Source organism: Eumetopias jubatus, unplaced genomic scaffold (genome assembly GCF_037043125.1).
Source record: "Eumetopias jubatus isolate StellerSeaLion01/CBP00866 unplaced genomic scaffold, mEumJub1_p1.0 scaffold_1, whole genome shotgun sequence".
NCBI lineage: Eukaryota > Metazoa > Chordata > Mammalia > Carnivora > Otariidae > Eumetopias > Eumetopias jubatus.
The window spans coordinates 75,267,232-75,292,074 of record NW_028274807.1 but is presented as its reverse complement, the minus strand read 5'-3'; the positions used below and the strand labels follow the sequence as shown (position 1 = coordinate 75,292,074).

The 24,843-nt window shown below is 37.7% G+C and overlaps 1 protein-coding gene across 1 annotated transcript in view; it reads left to right on the top strand.

The window, feature by feature from the left end:
• Window positions 1-22,227, top strand: part of CCDC50 (coiled-coil domain containing 50) — a 70,810-nt gene extending 48,583 nt beyond the window's left edge. The window contains exons 6-12 of the mRNA XM_088025047.1: window positions 743-1,270; window positions 7,877-7,992; window positions 8,640-8,684; window positions 8,794-8,898; window positions 10,656-10,735; window positions 13,754-13,860; window positions 15,921-22,227. Of these exons, the coding sequence (XP_087881173.1) occupies window positions 743-1,270; window positions 7,877-7,992; window positions 8,640-8,684; window positions 8,794-8,898; window positions 10,656-10,735; window positions 13,754-13,860; window positions 15,921-15,940 (1,001 nt within the window). The 3' untranslated portion in view covers window positions 15,941-22,227. The remainder of the gene's footprint in view (window positions 1-742; window positions 1,271-7,876; window positions 7,993-8,639; window positions 8,685-8,793; window positions 8,899-10,655; window positions 10,736-13,753; window positions 13,861-15,920) is intronic.
• Window positions 22,228-24,843: the final 2,616 nt, after the last annotated feature.

Sequence of the window (24,843 nt, the reverse complement as noted above, 5' to 3'; positions counted from 1 at the left end):
AGTATCATTTTTTGAAATGAATGTAGGGGTGGAAGTGACTCCTTTTCCTGTATTCTGTTATGGCATCCCTTTTTAATTTTTTCCTCTGCCAAAGTTAAGAAAGTTTGGGAGCAGAGTTATCTAAAGACAACAGGGTCATTTACTCAAAATTCTCTATTCCATCCTTTTCCACATTGAACTGCATGGCGGGAGAGAGTAGGGAAATACTAAAATCTGGGTCATTTCTCCAAACTAAATGGAAATTAGCAACATTCTGATAGAGATTTATTGTTATTTCCAGTAAGAATATTTGAAAGTCTCTTCCTGGAAAGCTTAGTTATCACCAGGCTTAGTTGTTCTCTGTTTTTAAGACTCCCTCAACCCCTATTTTCTCCCCAAAGTAGTTCCAAATTGGTGTTATAAGTAGAATTTAACATTTAATGGCTGTGGTTTTTGTTATTGGCAAATATTAAAAGTACTGTATTAAGTCCCTAATCATAATCAAACTCCTCTTTCAGATTTATTTCACATAATTTTATTTTAGTCTTTTACGTTTTTGACTGGGTACCCAGAATCCTTCATGTATCCATGGACCATTCCAATAAATGCCTGTCCCCTCTTTTCAGTTTGTTACGTTGAAAAAGTAGTCTTCTCCATTTTAAAATACATTAAACTTGGGCTCCGTCTTTCCTGTATAGTGAGTTCATGCTCTCATTAAGTTAACCTGCATTTCTATTTTTCACATCCCTGCACTTCCACTCAGACCCGCCACCGTCAAGGAGGGCAAGGGAATTGGGTTCTGGAGTCTCGAGGTCATGTAGACTCCAAAGTGATGGAAACACTGTGAAGCAAAGGAACAAGAAACCCAAACATCCAGTGGAGAACTTGGAAGAACTAGAAGATCATTGTTCATCAGGGAGATTTCTCTCATCCTATAGCTTGGGCAGAGTGAGGGCCAATTCCCAAATTGACACTGAGCAGCATGAAAGGAAACGGTCTGATCATGAGAGACTTCGGAGACCTCCGCTTCCCAGGATCAGTGGTGAGGTGTTTCTGAGTACTGGATTTGATGATGGGGAGGCTAACAGTGTCCATCGACCTCGGAATTCGGAAAAACAGTCCAGACACCAAGACCGACTTTCACCCAAGTCTTCACAGAAAGCAGGGCTTCATTGCAAGGAAGCTGTATATGGGGGGGGCCGTGGGCAAGGTGAGCAGAGAGAAAGGAGACACAAGCCCAGGACTCCCCCCTTCTCAGAGAGTGAGGGACAGCTCCAGCTCCGTGACCCAGGTAATGAACAGTCGCCTTGAAAGTCCTGGTACCGGGTATGTGCATTCAAGCGAATGTATTTAATAAGCATCTTAAGCAACCTGTTCTTTCCCTCTAGTTTGTACTCATGGATTTAAAACAAATCCTGGAGCTAAATATTATAAAAGGTATCTACTTAATATCAAGTTTATACTAAGAGGAAAAATATTTGTACCTTTTTCCTACTGCCTTCTAAGAAGGTACACCAATTCCTTACCAAGGTCTTTTAGCCCCAGATTGCAGTGGAGGTGCCCATCCCAGATACAGTTCTTCATGTGCCAAGACTGTATACCAGAGAATCAGATACCAAATCAAAGCTCCTGAATTTCTGGTTGTAAGTCAGGTGTGTTGACACTGTCTTCATAATATTTGCCTAACTAGAAAACCAACAAGGCTGGAAATACTAGCTTTTCTTGGTCTCATCTTTCCCATTTGTAAAGTGAAGAGATTGAATAGGCAGTCTCTTATAACAGCATATTTCTAATTGTGGGCCTTAGGCTATTTTTGTCAGAATCAGCTGGGCTGTTTCCTAAAGAGGCAGCTTTCTGGATCTCATATGATCATTTCTGTAGTTTCTCCTGGTGATTTGGACTTGTTTTAGACTCGTACTTAACGTTGGAAGACTGTTGCCTTAAGTTCCTTTCTAAGCTGTAACCATCTTCGACTCTAAGGCTGCAGTTGGTGTTCTGAAATGTCAGCATCGGGTGTGTTCTTGGCATTTGTTTGGAAGGAGGTGAATGTTAGACTTGAGCCTCAAATTTCTGGCATCTTTGAGGCTTAACTCTGACATCCTTCATTGAGACAGTAATGGTTCTCTCTGTTCTTACCTGGAAACTGCCGTGATGATGTCTTCCTTGTGGCTCTACCACTCACTATAAGTCGTAATTAGACCATACTCCTCTCCCTGGTTCTATTTTACTCTTCCTGAAGTTTGACAGAGACACAAGGGTTACTGGGGAGTACCATGGAAGCATCTGTTCTTATTTTCTTCCTTATCACCGCCCAGCCAACCTCTACTTCTGGGTCTGGAACTGGCTTCTGTGTTGCAGATTCAGGTTGATTCAGTTGGTTTCTTCTATCATGTTATCTCTTCCTATGATGTTAGTCATTTAAGTTATTAAAAGACTTGGTCATAAAGAAAATGAAACTTGAGTGCAGCAACCATACTGAGTATCTGCTGAAAATATTCCTGCCTCAGGCTTTATGTTCGGGGATATATGCTTGGATCTGAGCCTCAGAGGTATAAGTCAAACCAGAAAGTAGAATGAATGTAAACAAACAATTGCAAATTAGATATACTTTGAACAAAGAGCTACGTGGGAGTAGAGGAGGCAGTGATAACTATCTCTAGTAACTTATACTATCTATATCCAAATGCAGAAAGACATGTTGGAGTCCTAACATGGGGGAGGATTGCTCCTACCACTACATTTCTGATTCTGTGATTCTGACTTTTTAAGTGTGCTCTGAGGGCCGGTTGATCTTTATGGCTTCTAGTTATACTTGAGGCTTTCTTAAACAGCCTTAGGAAGGGTAAAACTAACATGAAACACTGATTCATAACCCTCCTATTGGAATTGTGGGTAAACTCCTTCTTCCCTGCACCCCCCACAAGTAGTTTAGAAAACACTGTGGCTAGGCAGGTACTAAAATGGCTAAAATGTAGCTGCTAATCTGTCATTCTGTATTCAACTTTACAAATTTTACCTTCCTAGGGACCTGAGGCATTTGATTTTGTGACCCCCTAGAATAGAGGATTACTGGCAATCTTAAAATGCAGTTATTAAATACTGGTGTTTATTCTTGTTTTTGTAAAAGCACAGTTTAACTTAAAGTTGTTAGCATAGGCCAAGGTTTTATTTAAGTTAGTAATGAACAAACTAGCAGGATGACAAAGAGCTAGTTCTAACAACTTGCATAGTCAGTTGAAAAAGGAGTGCAAAATACAATTGCCAAATTAAATATAAGATTAGTTAACTTTCTGAAGGTCAGTAAAACCCTGTCTCCTTGAGGGTAACTTTCCTAATGAGCTATAAATCATAACAGCTTATTATTTCCTGCAGGTTAACTTCTAGCCTCTCAGGGCCATAAAACATTTGTACCCTTCTGCTGTGACATTCCCCAAGCTTCAGACTGGCTTATTAAAAAATACTCTTGTATGATATCCAAGAATCTCTCAGTCCTCATTTTACCTTATCCCAAGTTTGGGATAGATGTGTCTTCAATATTAGTACTTCTAATAATTTTAGCTTATACTGTGAGAATTTAAAGGTAAGCTTTATTTGTGTTTGTTGGGGGAGGTTCTAGTGTCCCTAAACTGGAGAATGATGAACAAAAGAAGACAAGCAAGGATTAGATTAAGAACTGAATGTGCAGGGGCGCCTGGTTGGCTCAGTCGGTTAAGTGTCCCAACTCTTAATTTTGGCTCCAGTCATGGTCTTAGGGTCATGAGATCAAGTCCCCTGCCGGGCTCTGTGCTGAGTGTGGGGCCTGCTTAGGATTCTCTCTTCCCCCTTCTCTCCCTCTCTCTAAAAGAAAAAATAAAAGAATCGAATGTGCAGCCGTTAAGTATGGCTCCCCTGATCTTTTTTTTTTTAAGATTTTATTTATTTATTTGAAAGAGAGAGAGCAAGAGAGCAGGGTGGGGACAGAGGGAGAAGCTGACTCCCCACTGAGCAGGGAGCCCGACTTGGGGCTCGATTCCTGGGATCATGACCTGAGCTGCGGGCAGCCGCTTAAACCGACTGAGCTACCCAGGTGGCCCTCACCTGATCTTCTGAAAGCTAGTTTTTGGATTGTTTAGGCTATTGAGATAAGAGCAGCCATTCTGTTAATTTCCTTCAATTAACTGTACTTTAAAAACTTTTAAAGCATCTCTGTTTTCTATAATGAAATGTACAGCCTTCCAATGTAGTATCTGAAGTTCTTCTTACATACTTACACAAGCTCTTTTTACCTCTGGTACAGAGCATACTGCATTTAGTTAGCAGTCATGCCAGAAATCTAATACTGAGATTTTCTGCTTGTGAGACATGTAAATTCCAGTGATGTATCAGTAGTTCAAATAAACTATTTCCCCACTAAATATTTGGGACTTAGAGTATTACCTCAAATACTCATTAACTATTCATTCGTTCATTCATGCATTCATTCATTTATATTGAGGTATAGTTAACATATTAGTTTCAGGTGTACAGCACAATGATTCAATATTTGTGTATGTTGCAAAGTGTTCACAGTAAGTCTTGTTAACATTCATCACCATATACAGGTACAAATTTTTTTCTTGTGATGAGAACTTTTAAGATGTACTCTCCTAACAACTTTCAAATATGCAGTAAGGTATTATTAACTATAGTTACCATGCTTATTTATTTTATAACTGGAAGTTTATACCTTTTGACCCCCTTCACCCATTTTGCCCACTCCCTACCCTCTGCCTCTGGCAACTGTCAGTCTGTTCTATGTATCTATGAGTGCTTTTCTTTTTTTATGGTTCTCTATACGTGAGGTAATAAGGTATTTGTTTCTCTCTAGCTGACTTAGTTCATTTAGCATAATGCCATCAGGGTCCCTCCATGTTGTTGCAAATGACAAGATGTCCTTTTTTATAACTGAGTAATATTCCATTGTGTGTATAACATCTTCTTTATCCATTCACATGTTGATGGACCCTTAGGTTGTTCCCATGTCTTAGCTTTTGTAAATAATGCTGCAGTGAGCATGGGGGCACATATATCTTTTTGAGTTAGAGTTTTTGTTTCTTTCAGAAAAATACCCAGAAGTGGAATTGCCGGATCACATGGTAGTCCTATTTTTAATTTTCTGAGGAACCTCCATACTGTTTTCCACAGTGGCTGTTCCAGTTTACATTCCCACCAACAGTGCACAAGGGTTCCCTTTTCTCCACATCCTCCCCAACACTCATTATTTCTTGTATTTTGATAAGAGTCATTCTAACAGATGCAAAGCGATACTTCATTGTGGTTTTGATTTGCATTTCCCTGATGATTAATGATGTGGAGCACCTTTTCATGTACCTGTTGGCCATCTGTATGTCTTCTTTGGAAAAATATTTATTCAGAACATCTGCCCATTTTTAAATCAAATTGTTTTTTGCTATTGAGTTGTATGAGTTCTTTATATATTTTGGATATTAACCTCTTATCAAATTTGTAAATATTTTCTCCCATTCCATAGGTTGTATTTTCCTTTTGTTAATGGTTTCCTTTGCTGTGTAGAAGTGGTTTAGTTTGATGTATTCCCAGTTGTTTAGTTTTCCTCTTGTTGCCTTTACTTTGGTGTCAAATCCAAAAAAATCATTTCTAAGAGCTTATGTTTTCTTCTAAGTTTTATGGTTTCAGCTCTTATGTTCAGGTCTGTAATCCACTTGAGTTAATTTTTTTTATAGAGTATAAGTCCAGTTTCATTCTTTTGCATGTAGCTGTCCAGTTTTCCCAGCACCATTTATTGAAGAGACTGTCTTTTCTCCATTGTATATTCTTGGCTTCTTTGTCATAGATTAATTGAACATATATGCATGGATTTATTTCTGGGCTCTCTATTCTGTTCCATTGACCTATGTATAATTTTCTTTTAAACTGCCTGGAACTGACAGTCTTATCACCTTGTCAAACCAATTAAGTCTGAATGTCTTCTAAGTGTCTTTGAAAGATACTAAAACAAAATATTTTTTCAGCGAATTCTGTGATGTAGAGTAAGAGTGGAGAAGGTTTAGTGTGTTGAAATATGAGCACATCCCACTCTATTGTTTCTTTCACTGTGGCAAAATGGAAGGAGCAAGGCCTAAGTGTGATCTTTCCTGTGAGACTCAGTGAAGCTTTGAGCTGTTTAAAGAAGTATCAGTTTCCTATAGATGGGAGAGTACCACAGCCTCTTTTCCACCGACTTTGTCCAATTTCCAGTTCCCTATCTAATTTCATTTATTTTCCCTGAAATAATGTTTTCTAGTTATGACCGAACTATGATAACTCAGGGAGGTTTATATTTCATTTAAATATGGTCCACTCTTGGGAATATCTCTCTTTTTCCTGACTGTCCCAAACCACTCAGAAATCTGGGTTAAAGCCAGCCCAGCCCAGCAATATGAGATTCAGTAGCTCTAGAGATGATGGGAAGTTGAAGTGGATTCTGTATTCTGAATAAACAGGTGCTAATAGGCCTGAAGCTAAGAAAGCCAGGTTTAATTGTCTGTATTTGGGGGGAAGACAGATGAGTCCGTGGCTTTTGGATTTACCACAAAGCTGGGTATAAAGCTCTATAGAGACTTCAGATAATTTAAATTTCTTCATGTGCCCAGAATTTAGTTGTATTTTTTTTCTTCCCTTTTGTCAAGTGTAGGGAGGCATTTTGATAAAAATTGTTTTAAGGTATGGTTATTCTGATGGCTATAATATAGTAAACTAGTAGTTTCAATGCCAATTTCAAGCAAGCATCAACTATTAGGATTTAAAACAATCAACCAAAGTACCGACAGCCAGATCTCATCCAGGCTACTTAAATTAGAATCCTTGAGGTTTGAGTCAAAGATTTTTATGTTTATTTAAAGTACCCCAAGTGATTTTAATATATAGCTAGGGTTGACAACCACTGGTACAAAGAAGTAGGCAATTAGGAGTAAATTTTCTTTCTCCCTTCAGTAGTTCATTTACTGGAAGTCACTCTTCCAGATGATTAATCTTGTTCATGGCATTAGAAATTTGTATTACTTCTGAATACAATACATTCACATTGTTGAATAATTGTAATTTATACAGGATACCAAGAGGGATATATCTGCAATTTTGAAATAAACATTAGCAGTTACCACTTGATTAAAAGTTATAAAAGGAATACATGTTGCTTATAACATTTCAAAGTAAAATGCCAAAATTTCCCATCAGTTCCCCACGTACCTTTTCCCTCAGAGGAATAGAAATCTAAGGTCATTCATTATGTTCTCTGGTATTTCCCTTATGTTATATCTTGCCTAAAATGTAGCTTTGAACTAATCAAAGCTATGGGAAAGATCTAAAGCAAGTGGGTTTGTTGACCATCAGAGCGGAAGCTATGGTAGAGCCACTGGTCGGGTCGGCTCACAGATACTGTCACATAAATCCCAGGTGATACTCTTTCTGTTCCCTCTGAAGTAAAGTGTGCAAGGCTGAGTTAAATAGAGGGAAGACCCTCATTTCCTCCAGTCTTGACAGTTTGACTCTTTAAAACTTCCAACTCTGTAACTTTCTTTACTCTCTCTTTTTTTTATTTCAATGGCTTCACCTTTTTTTCACTTGCTATTTTGCAAAAGCCTCACTTAGAGTTCATTGCATGATTTTCTGCTGTTGAAGAAACTATGTGAAAGGGGAGTTTTTTGCCTGGCAGTTTTGTGTGGGTAACTTTGTTTCAATGTGTGGATAATCTGCCTTGCCATTTCTAAGCCTAGGGGAAAAACTATTTCAGGCGCACCCTACACTGAATTCTGTGGTGGTCACAGTATTGTCAGTGGCAGATACTAAAGAAGAACTTCTTTAAGTTTTGCACCTTTTCAGAAAACAAGTGCAGTTGCCTTATTACTTTGAGTTTTTCTAGGAATGAAGCCAAGAGGGATGAAAGAAGCTGTCTCTACTCCATCACGAGTGGCCCACAGAGATCAGGAATGGTATGATGCTGAAATTGCCAGAAAACTGCAAGAGGAGGAAATTTTGGTGAGCAAATTTTCATGCAAAAGTTTAGGTGATAATCACTAGGTTTTCTTGAATTGAATCATTCTTGAGATTATGTAATAGGCATAATGTACCTTTATGTTGAGTTGAGAAGCTGATATCTTTTTTTATGGGTGGAAAAATCCACACAACAGGAATAGATTGTCCAGTTTTACTTACTGAGTAAGCATTAGCAACAGAATTCCATATCCCTATCTCTCTGTTACTGAGTTCAGATAATCCTTTAGTAATCTGCTTTGGAATTTGATAAAAATAGCCCCTGCTCTGGCTGGTGAAAGTATACCAACTAAACCTCAGGGATGTTAACTACAACTGGTTTGAAATACCGGTTGATTTTTTGGAAGCTTTTTTCTTTTTTTTTTTTAAGATTTTATTTATTTACAGAGACACAGCGAGAGAGAACACAAGCAGGGTGCGTGGGAGAGGGAGAAGCAGGCTTCCCGTGGAGCAGGGAGCCTGATGTGGGGCTCGATCCCAGGACCCTGGGATCATGACCTGAGCCGAAGGCAGACGCTTAATGACTGAGCCACCCAAGCGCCCCTTTATGGAAGATTTTTTAAAATGGACAGCACAAATGGACAGCACAGATTCTAATTAAATTACTCTTTCATGTATTTTCTATACCCTAGGCTACCCAGGTGGACACGAGAGCAGCTCAAGTAGCGCAGGATGAGGTGAGTTCATATTAGTTAATAAGTCTGTTTAGCCAGTGCTCTTTAGAAATATCCCAGTAGTTTTGGCCCACAACTCTGCAGTCAATGGTATTGACTGGATTTTGTTTAGGAAATCGCTAGACTTCTCATGGCTGAAGAAAAGAAAGCTTACAAGAAGGCCAAGGAGCGGGAGAAATCATCTTTGGACAAAAGGAAGCATGACCCTGATTGGAAGGTAAGTTCTGTTGTTTTTCTGATTTTTATGATGGGGACTTTGCTTTTAGGATAAGTCTGCAACTGTATTTAGGGTATACAAATTCTCTGTAGTGCGTGTATGAATCTAATTTGTAAAAGTGACTTCATTACAAAAAATCTTCATTCTTCAAAGTAACTCTGAAAAGATAACTGCTAAGATTGAAAACTCATTCCATTGATTTTAAGATCAGTTGAGGTGCAAGTGCCTCTGGTCATGAGCAATCTTAGTTTTACTAATATTTACCTTACAGGAGAATATAGTATTTTCACTATTTTTTTTTCCCCAGTGGCCTTTTCTTTCTCTTTCTACTTTCTCTGCGTGCTTATATTGTCCATCCATGATCATGTAGCCATTATTTCTCTTTCCTCTGACATAACTTGATCCATGGCAGACTGGCAGATACCACCAGCAGCCATTGCTTATGTCAGAAAGTAGGAATTGTCTAGCAAGAGCTTGGACTGTCGTCTTCCCCTCATTAGTCAGAAACACTAGACAAAATAGTGACTGCAGTTTATTCTGCTGTAAAGTAATGTAATTGTTGTACGTGGTGGTTGCAAGTCCAGTTTCACAGACTTGACTCTTTAGTTACTGTGTGCAGTGTACCACTCTGGACTTAACAGGGAAGGTCAAAGATATATTTTCCTCATAATACTGTATAATGTAGGAAGACAAACAGGACAATGTAGACAGCTAACAAATACAAGGTCAAGCTGGCTGAAGAAAACAGAGTAGAAGAACAGAGTTGCAGGGAGGAAGAATTCCTAAGGTACAGGTTTTTCAGAGAGGGAGTTTGTACTAGGCCTGGGAGGATGCAGCTAGGCTGTGTACTCATGACATAGTGATGTTTAGCACTGTTCTCTCTCTCTCTCGAACAAATTCCTCCCTTGGGTCTCTGGTTCTGTCTCAGTTTCAGCACTGATTAGGAGGAAAAAGAGGACTTAGAAACCATGATAATAGCATTGCTCTACTGTTTCCTGCTGCTCAGTTATTCAGTTGTCAGTCTGTAAACAAATGAAAGCATTATTAATTATGTATAGGTCTCTCCTTCTTTTACCCTCTTAGTAATTCAGGATTTTTCTTAAATGTATTTCAAATGCTTCTGCTATATAAGTTAAACTACAAATAATTGCCTGGGAGTTACTCAATTCTTTGTTAGCTCAACCATGAAGAAGTAAGTAGTTTTAAGAATCGCAAATCAGGCAAGTAAAGGGGGAAAGCCACATTTCTAGCAAGTATCAAGATTTCTTTAATTTCTAGATTCTGTAATTGGTGCTGGTATAGTTCTTCTCTTAGAAAGGTTGGATTGAATGTTCCTTAGTTTCCTGGCTTGAAAATCGCCATCCCCAAGTCAGATGTTCAGAAATAAGTTTAAGAGCACAGACCTACATTCCGTAGACTTGGGAAGTTCTTGTCAGCTGCTGTGCAGCTATTATGTTAATAATGGGTAGCTGGGCACACTGCTGTTGGGGAGCATGTTCATGTGTAGTTAGCCCACTCATCTGGCTGCCCTGACCGCTTCCAGCGTACATATGTGACTATAATTTTTTTTTTTAATCTCTGAGTGACCATATGTAAAAATATCTTAGGTTGTTCAACTGAATGTAAGTAAGTTGAAATTACTAGAGTTTGACATGATTTAGATATTTTCTAAACCTAACAATCTTTGTTTATTTGCCGTTTTCTATATGTGTGTTTTTCTTTCTCTCTGTCTTTTTTTTTTCTTTTTCTGTCCTTAGCCAAAAACAACTAAATCGGCACACTCAAAGTCAAAAGAGAGTGATGACCCTCACCGTTCTAAGAATGACAGGCCAGCACGGTAAGATGCCACCTGAAAAGGGGAGTGAGGAACTTGACTTTGGGGTGAGTAAGAAGATGTGGATTGTCTGAGAAGAGTGTTCTTTAGAGAGGAGATCCAGAAATCGGCAGTTGTGAAGTGGTATCAAGTCTTGCAGGATTATTCTCAGACTTTTTTTCCATTCTTAACCTGGATTGAACAGGTCAAATCAGGAAGATTGTAATTTTATAGAAACTAGGGCGTATAAAGAATGCTGTGTTTTTTGTTAGGACCAATTCTTGTCTTTGGATTCACTGTCCTCAGCTAAGAAGGGATGAGCTTAACCATTTTCCCAGTAAAATCTCAGGTTTTAAAGTTTAAAGTTTTACTTATGCAGGGCTAGAGTTTCATGGTCACACTGGTGTGTGCATGACATTTACACCTGCTTAAATTCGTTTCTGCATGAGTCTCAAAGTCTTGGAAAACACTTATTTGAGACATGGTGGACTATTCTAAATCCCACTAGATCAAATACCTGTGGTTATGGTGTATGTACTTTCAGACTTCTCTCAAAGAGTCTTGGGTCATAGTTCATGGAGCAGTTGCTGTCTCTCTGCCTCATACCTGAAGTTGGCAATATTTAAGTCTCTGGGGAAGCAATCCTTTTTTTTTTTTCTTTCTTTTTGTCCTTTATTGCTTTCTGTTGCTTTTCAAAACAAAACTTTATTGGAATAGAAACAGTATTATATACAAAAAGACAAAAGTAACACTAAATTTAACATTTGAAAACTTTTAAAACTTTGAATATTGGTCCTAATTATTAATTTATGTATTAACTTTTATCACATTGAAAAATATACACTGTTGCCACTCATTGCCCACACTTAAGCTGCTAGACTTACTGACTTAAAGTGAATATATTTAGTGTCCTTAAAAGGCCAAATTCTTTTGGGATGCCTGGGTGGCTCAGTCAGTTAAACATCTGACTGTTGATCTCAACTTAGGTCTTGATCTCAGGGTCATGAGTTCAAGCCCCACATTGGCTCCTCCACGCCCACCTACTTTAAAAAAAAAAAAAAAAGCTGTATTCTGTTTTTAAACCCATGGGCTTTTAGAAGATAATATCCTTCAGAAAACTACATCAGGTTTGTAAGGCTCTTAGGGCAACAGTAGTATATTCTGTCAATTGTTTAAAGTTGGTTCTTCTTGTATCTTTTAGTTAACTACATGCCAAAGGTTTTTTTTAAGGCCAACTTTATTTTCATCCCTGCAATATCCAAGTAAAATAAGAAGTAATTAATCTCTTCTCAGTAGGTAAACAGGCATGGCTTATTATGTTTCCTTTAGTCAACTGAATTAAAATAATCTTTTGGGTTTTTCTGCAGTCTTCCAAATTTTGGGGCTCTTTAGAACACTAATAATTTTGACATCAGATATGATAGACCAATCTGGAATGTCTGTCTAAAAAGATGTATTAAAGTTGAAAACAAGTTTCTGAAATGTAATAGTTAACTTTAAAAATATTTGGCATATTGAAGAGTGAATAATCAAATGAGCCTATATTAAAAATAGCTATTATAAATGAGTGAAAGTGACCTATGACTGGTAGAACTGAAGTCTTTTTTACTTGAAAGGAATATTTGTCTTTATCAGTTACAGAAAGAAAAACTAAAAATACCATATCATTTGTTATGCTCACATTAATTATATTATATATTATATATGTATAACAAAAGGATGAAAATATTAAAAAATAAGCCAAATACCATTTGGAAGTATAAGATACATATGTGTGTGTGTGGGGGGGTAGTCTTGAATGCCGATACTGCTGCTGATAAAAATACACACCTGTGTAGCACAGCAGAGTGTAGTAAAGAGCACCCTGACTTTGAACTGCAGTTGAGTTTGAGCTCCACCCCTGCCATCTAACAACTGTTTGAGCTTGGACAGATCACTTACCTCATCTAACCTAATCTACCTCTAAAATATGTGTGTGATGATAGCTGCCCTGCAGACTTGTACTCAAAGTTAATTGAGATCATCTGAGTAGAACCCATAGCACAGTCCTCAATATATACACAAGTTTACATCCTGTGCTGACCTGTGGCAGCAAGAGACCTGGTGCTTAGGGACAGAGTGGGAAATTTAAAATCATTTGTCTTTATTCTTATATGACAGAGCCCTTTGTACCAAACTCAGCATAACTTTCTGAACTCTAGTATACTTACACCTTCCACGTTGCATATATGGTTGCAAAAAACATCCTACAACGTGGTTATATATTTGATGTATTCTGTTACCTCATCTGGTTCTGTGCTTTAATGCAACATTTAAGTATACCTCTGAGAAACAACAACCAAAAAAAGGGTTTTGTTCTTATCTTCATCAATGCCAAATGTTTGCAAGAAAATCTATGTAACATGATTTTAAAATAATTAAAATTTTGGAGTAGCAAAAATGCCCCAGTGTTTTTTACATTTTGTCTTCTTTTGACGTGAAAAGTTGCCAGTGTAGGACTGTCCTTTCCTTCTCTCAGCTCTGCTTTGCCACCTAGTGGATTGAGGGACTTTGCTCTAGATTTTATATGCTGGCCCATGCCCTCTCCCTCCCCTTTCCTTTTTTCCTGTCCTCCCGCCTTACCTGCCACCCTCACCCTCCCTCCATTTTTTTTTTCTTCCTTTCTTAACTTTCTTTATTACTTCCCTTCTATCCTTGCCTTTTTTCTTCATAAAAACTACCAAAACAAAGTCAATTTCTCATCAATGGCAGTGGTTACACATCTCATTAATGTTTGTTTCTCTAGTCCTTAGCACAGTGCCTCACACATATTAGGTGCTCAGAAAATACTTGTTTTTTTTGAATTATGTGCATCAATGCAAAGGAGCAGTAAGATAAAATAATTTATTCAAGATTATGCAGTAGGCGAGGAACTAAGGTGAGAATTCTACTACACTGTGGCTTTGTATTTCTCCCAAAATGTTTTACCATGTATTCCAATGAGAGGTGGAGTTGTGGTCACCACTTATTAGAATATCTCTTTAAATTCTGACTTCCCTTCAGGCCACCACCACCTACCATGACAGAGGCTGAAGATTTGGATTACACTCATTTTACAAACCAGCATAATTCCACACGTCATTTCTCAAAATCAGAATCCTCTCATAAAGGTAAGAAAAATATATATGATCAAGCTTAGGATTTTTTTTAATAATCCTCATGCTATGTTGGAAATATCAGATGATGTCTTATAGATTGCTAGAGTGGCAAAATAAGTTATCCTTCCTTTTGGAAGATTATTATTACGGTATTCTTCATTTGTTAAAAAAAAAAGATAAAACAGAAAACAAAACACCTTAACCTGAATGCAAGATTGTATATGTATGTGCATTTTCCTCCAGGGAGAATTTGTAGCTTTCATCAGCTTGTTAAAGGGTGACTCTAAACAAAACAAAGGAACAAAGGGAAAAGAAAAAAAGAGAGTCAAACCAAGAAAACAGACTCTTCACTATAGAGAACAACATGGTGGTTATCAGAAAGGAGGGGCAAGGGTGAAATAGGTGATTGGGATTAAGGAGGGCACTGTGATGAGCTCCAGGTGCTATGTAGAGGAGTGTTGAATCACTATACTGTACACCTGAAACTAATATTACACTATGTTAACTAACTGGAATTTAGATAAAGTTAAAAAAAAATTAAAAAATAAAAAATAAAGTACACACATACGTATACAATTCACACAAAACTTTTATCACACGAAAGAAAATCAGGGCAAAGGAGATGAGGAAAGAATATGAGGTCTAAGTTGGACCAGATCTTTATTGTATTGTATTGTATTGTATTGTATTTCATTTTATTTTATTTTATTTTATTTTTTACTTATTTTATTTTTTTATTTTTATTATTTTATTTTATTTATTTTATTATTTTATTATTTTATTTTATTATTTTATTATTTAATTTAATTTAATTTAATTTTTTATGTTATATGTACCAAATCTTTAAAATGAAAGGAATAGATAGGTGAGGTTCAGTGAGGTGGAGTCCGGAGCCGATGACTAAGAAGACATCTTTGGTGCAAAACGGTGGTATATTAAAGCAGGGGGTCAGGACCCATGGGCAGAAAGAGCTGCTGCATCGGGTGGTGAGGCGTGACTGATTATATACTATGGGGTTGGGGGAGGTAAGGGAAAGGGAGGTTTCCAGAGAACTTTCATCCGCTAAGGAGGACCTACAAGGTACCGGAGGCCTTGCCATGGTCAAGTTAAGGTTGTTTTTCCCCTCTAGCGAGGCATTAACATTAAGATGAGGAGATTCCTGGAGGACTGTCACACAGGTCCCACTCAGGAGGGGGGGTGGGGAGATTGTAGGTTGTCAGCTTCTGCTCTGTCTGCAGTCAGCTTGCTGTCCCCTCAGCAGTTGCATGTAGCTGTTCTTCCAAGCATACACTAATTCACTTATGTGTATTTTTATGATACTCAATAAATGAAATAATGAAAAGGTGGTAATTCTTAATTTTTTCATCTAAAAGTGGAAGTGATTTTAGTAGTGTCAGTGTTGTCAGGATCATGTAAATTAAATACATGAAAGCACATTGCAATAGACTTTACAAATATTAGGTACTGTAAATTGATGTCTTGTTTGTTACAGCTTTTGAAGATTTCTTAGGTCATGTTTTTATTATCCTTTTCCAAATCTTCCCAAACTTAATTTTTTTTTTTCCCCCAGTGGTCATTACAAAATATCAATGTACAGGTGCTACTCCAGACTGACTAAGTGAGAATTTCCAGGGGAGGGAGGTTGCCAAGCATTTATGTTTTTTTAGATAGCTCTCCTCACCCCAACCCTCTCCATTCAGACATTCATCCAGTGTTGATCCGACAAAAGACATTATGTAAAAGGTGGAATTAGTTGGACATTACCAGAACAACCCCATACACTGTAATTTCCATCAGTTGGTGGACTTTCCATCATGGGCTGGCTTAACTGGAAGTAGCTCATGATTTTTTTTCCCTCAAATGAATGCACTACTTTTTAGGGGAGGCCTTTTTGTCTTTTACATACATTTGATATATAATACTAAAATAACACAGTGACTATGTAAATATTTTACAATCAAGAACTAAGAAAACATGCATAGAAATAAAGATAAATTATTTTGCCTGAGCAAGGAGAAAGAGCATTTCTGAGGTTTTTCCTTAATGGTGTTTCTTATTTTCTCCTTTCCAAGGTTTCCATCATAAGCAGTAAAACCCTAGGAATCTGCCTTGAGAACGGACTCACTGTAGCAATCATTACTGGATGATACAGAATGCGTTCCCCACTCATTTTTTTCCCTCCTGTGTTTGTATTCCTGGGATTTATCTTCAAGTGTTCTTCTGGCCGTAAATAATTTTAATTCATTTAAAACGTTTTTGGTTATTCCTGATCACTTGGGCAGTACAAGAAAATCTAGCTTCTGAATATTGGCCACTTCTCTGCTGCATATGCTTCCTGGGATATAGTATCTAAAAGCTCTGTAAAATGTCATTTTTGTTAGGTGTGGAGTACTAGTGTCTAGAGACTAGGCTTTATTTAGCAGTTAGAATTTTGTGGAGATTATGATCAGAGTAAAACAATGTTTGGATGCAATACAGAATAAAAGAATATAAGAAACAGCTTTTTTTCGTGCATTAGTGTATGGTATATTGAAGAATCTTTTGCTTTTTGTATTCTTCAGGAAAATAAAAAAATTCACAACCATAAAGTATTAAAACAAACAAACAAAACCTGGAACAGTTGGAGCATGTTATTTTGACCAGCAGGACTGTAGCAGTTTTGCATATCCTTATAAGCTCTCCTGGGCGAATTGGCCCAGATGTCATTCTCTGACAGTTTCTCTACTTCTGCTGAATAGCAAGTCTTTCGGAGTCCTCTGGGCACTGGGCTATTTATTAGTATTTATTGGCAAAAGTTTAATTCTATGAACTATTAACTCAGGTCTGTGCAAAGTCAACTGAAAGTGAAAAAGTGAAAAACTTTGCACCCCTTCTCTTCTTTTACATTTACATATAGAGCCCAGGGAAGTGGAATCGGAAGGATGTTTATATAAGTGATAATGCCAGCATTCTCTCTGGGCATAGATGGATAAGTTTTCCTCTTACTTAAAAAACAGTGGTATTTGTTGGCAGCCACTCAAAAAATATTTTATCTATCTGTCAGTAATCAGATTAATTGAACGTGAAGTTGAAGTAGATAAAATGGTTCTTTACCCAGGTATTTGGCTCTACATATTCGTTAGTGATACATGGCATTGGATTCCTTTGTACAGGACCTTTAAAGCCCTCTTTGAGAAATCTAGTCTTTGTCCAGCCCTTAACTTTGTGGAAATGCTTATTTTCCCATACTTGTTAGTTAACATAAATGGCAGTCACGCTACACATATATAAAAATTTTTCTTCGGCTTGACTTTCCATTATTTTTCATTGTATAAATCTGATGTTTTTGACATTCCAGTGTAGTGTTTGTTTTAGGAAAGAAATACACAGATGACAGGGGAAAGGTTGTTAATCCATTTTTTCCCACTGGGAACTGCCTGTTGTTTGCCTTATCTTTCCGGATAGTCTTTCAAGTCAGGCAATATTCAGGAAGCTATTTAGGATAGTTTCTCGGAGTGGATTTGGGACCTTTGATTTTGAGAAAGATCTTTAGTTCATAACGTTTTTGGATTGTAGAAACTTGGGTAAAAGGTAGCTAAGAGTCAAGTTTTAGGGAAATGATAATCTAGAAAGAAACCCTAAAAGATGTCATTTTCAAGAAATGGGGAAAGAGAAAAACAAACAGGACTTTGAATGACCCTGATGAAATGAATGAAGGAGAGTTAAATAGGCAAGGGCTGGTGAGATGGAGGTCCTAGCCTTAGTCACATTCTAGAGGGTGCTTTCAGTATCCAAAACTTAGGCCTTGTTGACTTCTAGTAATGCTATGTTTTTCTTTGTCTGCCCTGTGATTTTGCTTCATGTTTTAAAAAGTTTTTCTGTGGTAACTTTAAAGAAAACACAATGTATTTTTATTTTGATAGGCAACATCATTTGCCGTATTTTTATTTCATACATGTTTATTTTTCTATCTCATGCAGTGATCAGATTTACTTTAAAAATTCTGCACTTGTCTTGCTTCTCATGTACTTTATCCAATCATATTTATTACTGTAAAATGCTATCTGGAGATATTTTCATTCAAAAAAATGTGAGGCCACTTAACATTTAAGCCTTGGATGTTAGTGTTTCAGCTGTCTTAGTGAGCGGCCAGAGGTGATATAGTTCCCCGTGACACCCAATTCAACATCTGTATTGAAAATTTGTTACTTTTTTTTTTTTTAGGTTTTTAAAAAATTAGAATTTTAAAATATTTTTATTTTTTTGTAAAGCGAACACTTTTTAAAGAGTATCCAGAGTAATTCTTGTCTTCTTAGTTAAATCCTCTTATTCTCATTCAAATATTATAATTATTATCTTTAAGACTATAGAAGTAACTAACAACTATATTAAAAGGAACTGCCAAACATTCTTCACTGTGTTCTCTGCTTTTCACTTGGTTATATTTCTATAAATGTGGAAACGTTTTGTTCCTCTTTCTACCACTGGACCACACACAATTTAATTTTTAGGCCCACAGTGTATTATGCTTTAATGTTGTGATGCAAACTAATAGTCTGGCCTTGGCAATCTTTCTGTACTTCTTTTCTCTGGAGGCCCCATTTAACACTAGTATTGCTGAATGAGCACAGTATGTTTTGAGCGTAAGGCTTCTGGATGTGTACACCCTCTTCCCCCAACCTGACTTTTTGTAATTCATTGCTTGGAAGCAAGGTCCGACAAGGGTCAGATTAAATGTTCTGAGTTGAAAAAAATTTGTGCTGTGAAACCATTGTTAGACATAATTATTTTGCAGGAGACTGGACAGTTGCTACATATGCTTTGAAAGAACATTGAGATTTTTAGAAAGTGACTTTGCATACCTTTGAATTACTTTTTCTTGAGTGACTTTACAACAACCAGCAACAGACTAACGAACTTCAAAAAAGACTTAGGTTTTTGATCATAGAGAAACATCTAAATTAGAAAAGAAAGATATGGATAGATGTTTCCCAGGAGGAAAATCTTTTCAGATTTGCAGCGGCCACTTGGATCTCGATCAACATATTCCAAGGTGTGTGACCTCGGGCCTTGTGTTCCACTGAACTCACTCTAGAAAATTGTGAACCGGACCCGTTTTCCCCTTTTCTTTTCTGCTGTGGTCTGCAGCCGAACTGGATGGTGAATAAAGTCATTGCTGACTCTGTCCACACGTTCCATCGATGTCAGGACTTTTCAGTATAAATGTAATTAACTTTTAATGGATAATTATTTTCTTCAATACTGTCAGATATTCTCTAATTTTTGTCTTGTGCCAAATTGTTCTTTGGAAACATCTGCTATATAATATGGTGCATTCAGTTTACCACATCAGTGGTTAACATTTTAGGGCCTTGCTTTTGTAATGGGTGTTGCCTTTGTATAAAAATCACTTTGGGGAATATCAGAATTACTCATTTATTCAGTGATGGTTTTCTTGAAAGGTAACTGGTGACTGGATGTAAAAGCTTCCCTCTAAATAAAGGGAGTGAGACCCCGGTGTAATCAGCTTTCCGAGGGACTGAGAACAGAATAGAACTTGCACTGAAAGGCTTTTTTCCCTTTTGGGAAAACAGTATTTGTGTGAAAGGGAACACCGTTCAGGTAGATTTCACTGCAGGTAGTGTGCCATTATTCTCATAATGCAGGCTTTTTAGAAACAGTCATAAAATAACCAAAACCTGTTCTTTCAGCCGAAAGGAAAAAACAGATTTTTAAAGTACTTGGTCCCTTACTTACTACTCATAGTCAGAGAAGCGACTAGATAAAGTGGTCCCATTTTCTCCTCATATCTGGTGGTGCCTGTGAGTCTTAAAGCCATAACTGCTTATCTTAACTGTTGATAGAATCCTGTTTTTCTCCTTTAGCTTATAACAGGGAATGTGGTCAGGGGGGAGCGAACTGGAGACTGTTCTGATAATGCTGCATGGGGCACAGTGTCATCCAGATTCCTGGTCAGAGAATCTCATTTATCTCTGATGATACTTAGGATTATTAAAGGGAAGAGTCAAGGCTGTTGTTGCTCCTGACATTTCATTGTTGTGAGAAATGCTGCAATTTTCTTCCAGAGAAGTCAAAAAGGAAGGGGTAAACTGGGAAAATTTTACTTCTTACAGAGTCAGTTTTCTGATGAGGCTTGCACTTTGTGCCAGCAGTGTCTCGAGGAGCAGTATTGCCTTAAATTAGTTTGATTCTGACCAAGGTCAGTGTACTGTACTTCCTATATGTGAATGACCGTCAACTCTCCATTGAGATACACAATTCACGGGTGATCTCCGCAAACATCCTTGCCATCAGAAACTCTGGATTTCCTCCCACTGAGCTATGGGTGACCTATACACTGATAAGATACATCATTTCATTGAGTTGCCTCTCAACCTGTGAACAAGCAGTGGCATGACCAAAACAGGCTGGCGGAAGGAGAGTGAGAATTCCCTCGCCAGACTGTCCAGGTTATCACTTCCTGAATAATTGAGAGTTGACTGTCTTTCTGTTCAAAGTGACTATGTAGAAGATACTTCCAAAGGCTGTATTGTGTAGCAAAGTCAATTATTATTGTTTTGTGAGGATTTCACCAACACTCTTGTGTTTTTAAATGCATACCATTGACAAAAAAAAAAGAGAGAACCGAACAAAACAGAGACATTTACTTGAAATGGGAGCTCCTTAGATGTGAAGAGTGTTTCTATTTTATTACTTTTAGAAGAAAATTAACCAGGAAAACTTCTGCTGTGGTAAGGAAAACACCAGAGTGTTTTTATAAGGTTGTGTTTGATGCCATAAATTGACAGAATCATCTAAGTAATCATGTTGATTTGTTGGAAATATCTAGTGCTGGAAACCATCTTCTTCCCTTTTGTATTTGTGAATACTGCCTAGGAACATGTTCCTAATGCATTTTATATGCTATTGTTTATTCTTGGCAAACTAGAGGATGGGTTTCTCCTTTTGAATAACTTGCGATAGCACTGTGAGCCGGCACTGTCAGCATTTCAGATGAGGACAGAATTAATTATGCATCTTAGTTAGTGCCCCATTATTCATTGCTGAGGTTCATATAGAAAGAACAGGAGAATTGAAAGACAGGGTTTTTGAGGGACATGTCCTTCACAAAAGAGCAAGGACTAAGAGCAGTAAAAAGCTAAGAGAATATACCATGACACATTGCATACTTAGGCTATATTTTTGTTGCACTGAATTTCAGACCATAATTGCTAAAATAGTTTCTAGCTATTAAATTTAGTAAGAGGGTTTTTGATGTCAGAATTGTTTTATTTCTGATTGAATTAACCCCTGAAATCACTGTAGGCTATAACTTTAGCTCTTGCTATAAACTGAAAGCCAAATGCCCTTTTTCAGAAGTAGCTATATTTTTCACCTGCCTCTTAAAGGCAGCCCAGTATTTGTTTCATGAAGTATTATAAATAATGAGGAGATACAGTGGGAAGATAGCATATAGGTATTCCACAATGAGAATTCTCTATAATAGGGTTTTCCTTAAAAAGAATCCATCCCGGAACAACATTATATTTTGAAAAGGTGCTGGATTATAAAGTACAGGAGTATGCACATATAAACCAAGTTGCTCAGGAAAGGAGAGGTGGTGCTGTCATTTGTCTTATAATTCAGAAAAGTGCTTTCCTGAGAAAAATTGCATAGTGTCCAGGCAGTTTCGGATTCTTTGGTAAGAAGCCCTTTGGTATCTGAAATGTGGATATGTTTAAAAAATGAGTGAGATGTTAACCCAAGTGCTCGTCAACTTGTAGCCAAGCCCCAGAAGGAAAGGCAGCTTTGAAATAGCTACTTCATGGAACTGAACAGAACCTTAATGGAATCCAGTTGTCTGTCTGAGGACAGAAAACAAAGAGGCCACCTCAAACCACATGCCTGTTTAGAGATTAGATGAAACTGTGAGGGACACTCTCTGGATGCCTTAAAGGTGACTGGTGTTGAGTACTGGTGGGTATGTACACACCCATCTGGACTAGGCTGACGGAAACCGTCTATTTCCATTCACCTTCACACAGCACAAGTCGTTCCTGTTCATGACCTCATTGAGGAACACGAGAAACATGGTGCTGGTGACTTCCGTGTGTCTTGGGAGGTTGAGGTGGTCTTGTCAGTCAGCACTCTTCAGTGCTCATGCCTCCCTTAAATGCCAGTTCTACATCTACATAGTTCATCTATGCAAGCTTACGTTTTTATGGTTTGTTTTCTACACTCATGTCCCATTTGATTCTTTAAATATCAGGTTTAACATTAATATTATGAATAATTTTTAAACCAAAGTATGTATATGTCTGTGTGCTTGTTTTCCTGGATGGTTTGAGGCAAAAACCAGTCTTGTCCTTCTCTCTCAATAAAGTCATCCATTTCTTACAATGGTCTCATGTTTTCTTTACTGCATCCAAGGATTTGGGAAGTTCTGGGAGGAGTGTTTTTTTCTTTATGAAGTAACTCTAATATATATTTGTTTAAAAACAGAATTTTCTCTTACTCCAGTTGCATCCACATTCTGTAACCATGTAGAGCACTGATGATGATATCTAGTACTTGAAATTGTCAACAAATACTCTCAGATCGGATGCCGATACCTAGTACATTGAAGTCCTCAACAAATATCCCTAAGTCTGAAGTTCCTTAGAGAAGTGGCTTTGTTTTGTGTGTGGTGGTTGGTGACTTAGTTTGATGTATGTGGGTGAAAAATAGGTAAGTGGATATTCACAGAATAATCCGAATGACAAAAGACTCCGTGAGTGCAACAACTCAAGTATGCACTATACCTCGTACTCTAGATTTTGAGAAAATAGATATTAGTACAACTACCACTTAACTTTTTATCTTTTTTTTTTTTTTAAGATTTTATTTATTTGTCAGCACAAGCAGAGGGAGCGGCAGGCAGAGGGGGAAGCAGGCTCCCTGCTGAGCCCGATGGGGCTGGATCTCAGGACCCTGGGATTATGACCTGAGCTGAAGGTAGTTGTTTAACCAACTGAGCCACGTAGGTGCCCCTAACTTTTTATCTTTACAAGTTTGTTTCTTCTTTTTTTGATTGATTAGCCGCAATACGGAAACCGATGCTGCAGAAATTAGAAGGTATCTTGAAAATATCCTATTTTTCATGACTAAATTTTTAAAGAGATAACTAGCTTCCCTGGAGCACATTCTCTAGGCCTTAGTTTCTTCTCTGGCAAATATAATAGGAAATCTAAACGATCTCTGTAATATATCTCTACTGATATCACTACCAGATGCATAAGGCACACCAGTGACGTGCAGTGTTGAAGAAAGTATATTGATTTCAACCTTCCTTTTCTAAAGAATTACTGGATAAAAGTTGACCGTGAAAGAAGTAGACATATCTACAGGCCAATTAAAAAAAATTAAATATGCAATTAAAGTAGCTCCTTTTGATCTGCGGTAGGAGGTACCCAGTATGATTGGGTGGATTTTGTGTAATGTGGCTGAGTTTGATGTTAAACTGTGGCCATGTGTGGAGAGCTTGGCACACTAGAAAGCCCCTTCTTTTTTTTTTTAAGATTTTATTTATTTATTTGACAGCGACACAGCAAGAGAGGGAACACAAGCAGGGGGAGGGTGAGAGGAAGAAGCAGGCTTCCCACTGAGCAGGGAGCTGGATGCGGGGCTCTATCCCAAGACCCTGGGATCATGACCTGAGCTGAAGGCAGTTGCTTAACCAACTGAGCCACCCAGGCGCCCCTAGTCTAGCCCCTTCTTAAAACACAGGTGGCCAGGAGAACGTTCACCTCCTACACCTTGGAAATTGGGTGAAGTCTTTAAAGAAGTCTTTGGATTACTACAAGTCACAGGGTAAGGGTAGGGATTTGGCTCCCCATTATATCTGGGTTACCTGCTTAAAGACACGAAGGCTGCAACATAGTGTACTAAATACATCAACAGGAATAAGGAGACCTGGGTGCTAGTCCTGGCTTTGAACTTGCTTCAGGACCTTGGGACGCCACTTATCATCTCTAACTCAGTTCTTTTACATACAGTAATAAGCACCTTGCAGCAGGGTTGGTGATCTCTAAATACTCCTTCAAGTCTAACATTCTAGAATTCCTGCTATCAAAGGCTGCTAGGTTCCTTTAAGATGCCCCAGAACGAGTAGCCTCATACAGTACTGAGGGCCTGGAAAGTCAGACTTCCTAAACACTTGGCTGAAAGGCCTCCTATCTGATCATGGGTTCTTCTAAAATTTTTTTTTAAATTTTTGATAAAACTATTGTGTACAATGTGATGTTCTGATGTGTGTATACATTGTGAAATGATTAGCACAGTGAAACTAACAGCCATGAACTCCCTCGTCCTTAGCTTGTGTGTATGTGTGTGTGTGTGTGTGTGTGTGTGTGTGTGTGTGTGTGTGGTGAGAGTGCTTGAGAGCTACTCTTAGCAAATTTCAAGCATACAATACAGGATGATTAACCATAGTCACCAGGCCGGATGTTAGATCCCCCAGACTTAAACTGAGAGTTGATACCCTTTGCTGACCATGCGTTCTTGGTTGTACTGTGCCATTGCTCTTACTTCCACACCCAGCAGATTGCCAAGAACCAATTTTGGTTTTGTTGATTCTGTTGTCTCTGTTCTCTATTTCATTCATCTCCATTTGAATCTTTATTTTTTCTTCTTTCTAATAATTTTCAATGTTTTTTTTTTTCCCCTAGCTCCACAAGATGTAAAGTTAGGTTATTGATTTGAGATCTTTCTTTTTAATACGTGCATTTACAGTTATAAATTCCCTCTGAGTATTGCCTTTGTTGCATCCCTTAAGTTTTGTTATGTTGTGTTTTTTGCTGTTTTTTTTCCTTTTCTCCCTAGGTATATTCTAATTTCCCTTTTGATTTTTGTTTTGACCCATTGGATGTTTAAAGATGTGTTGCTTAAATTCCACATATTTGTAAATATTCTTGTTTTATTCTCTTGATTTCCAGCTTTATTACTTTGCAATCAGAGAAAATACTTTGTACAATTTCA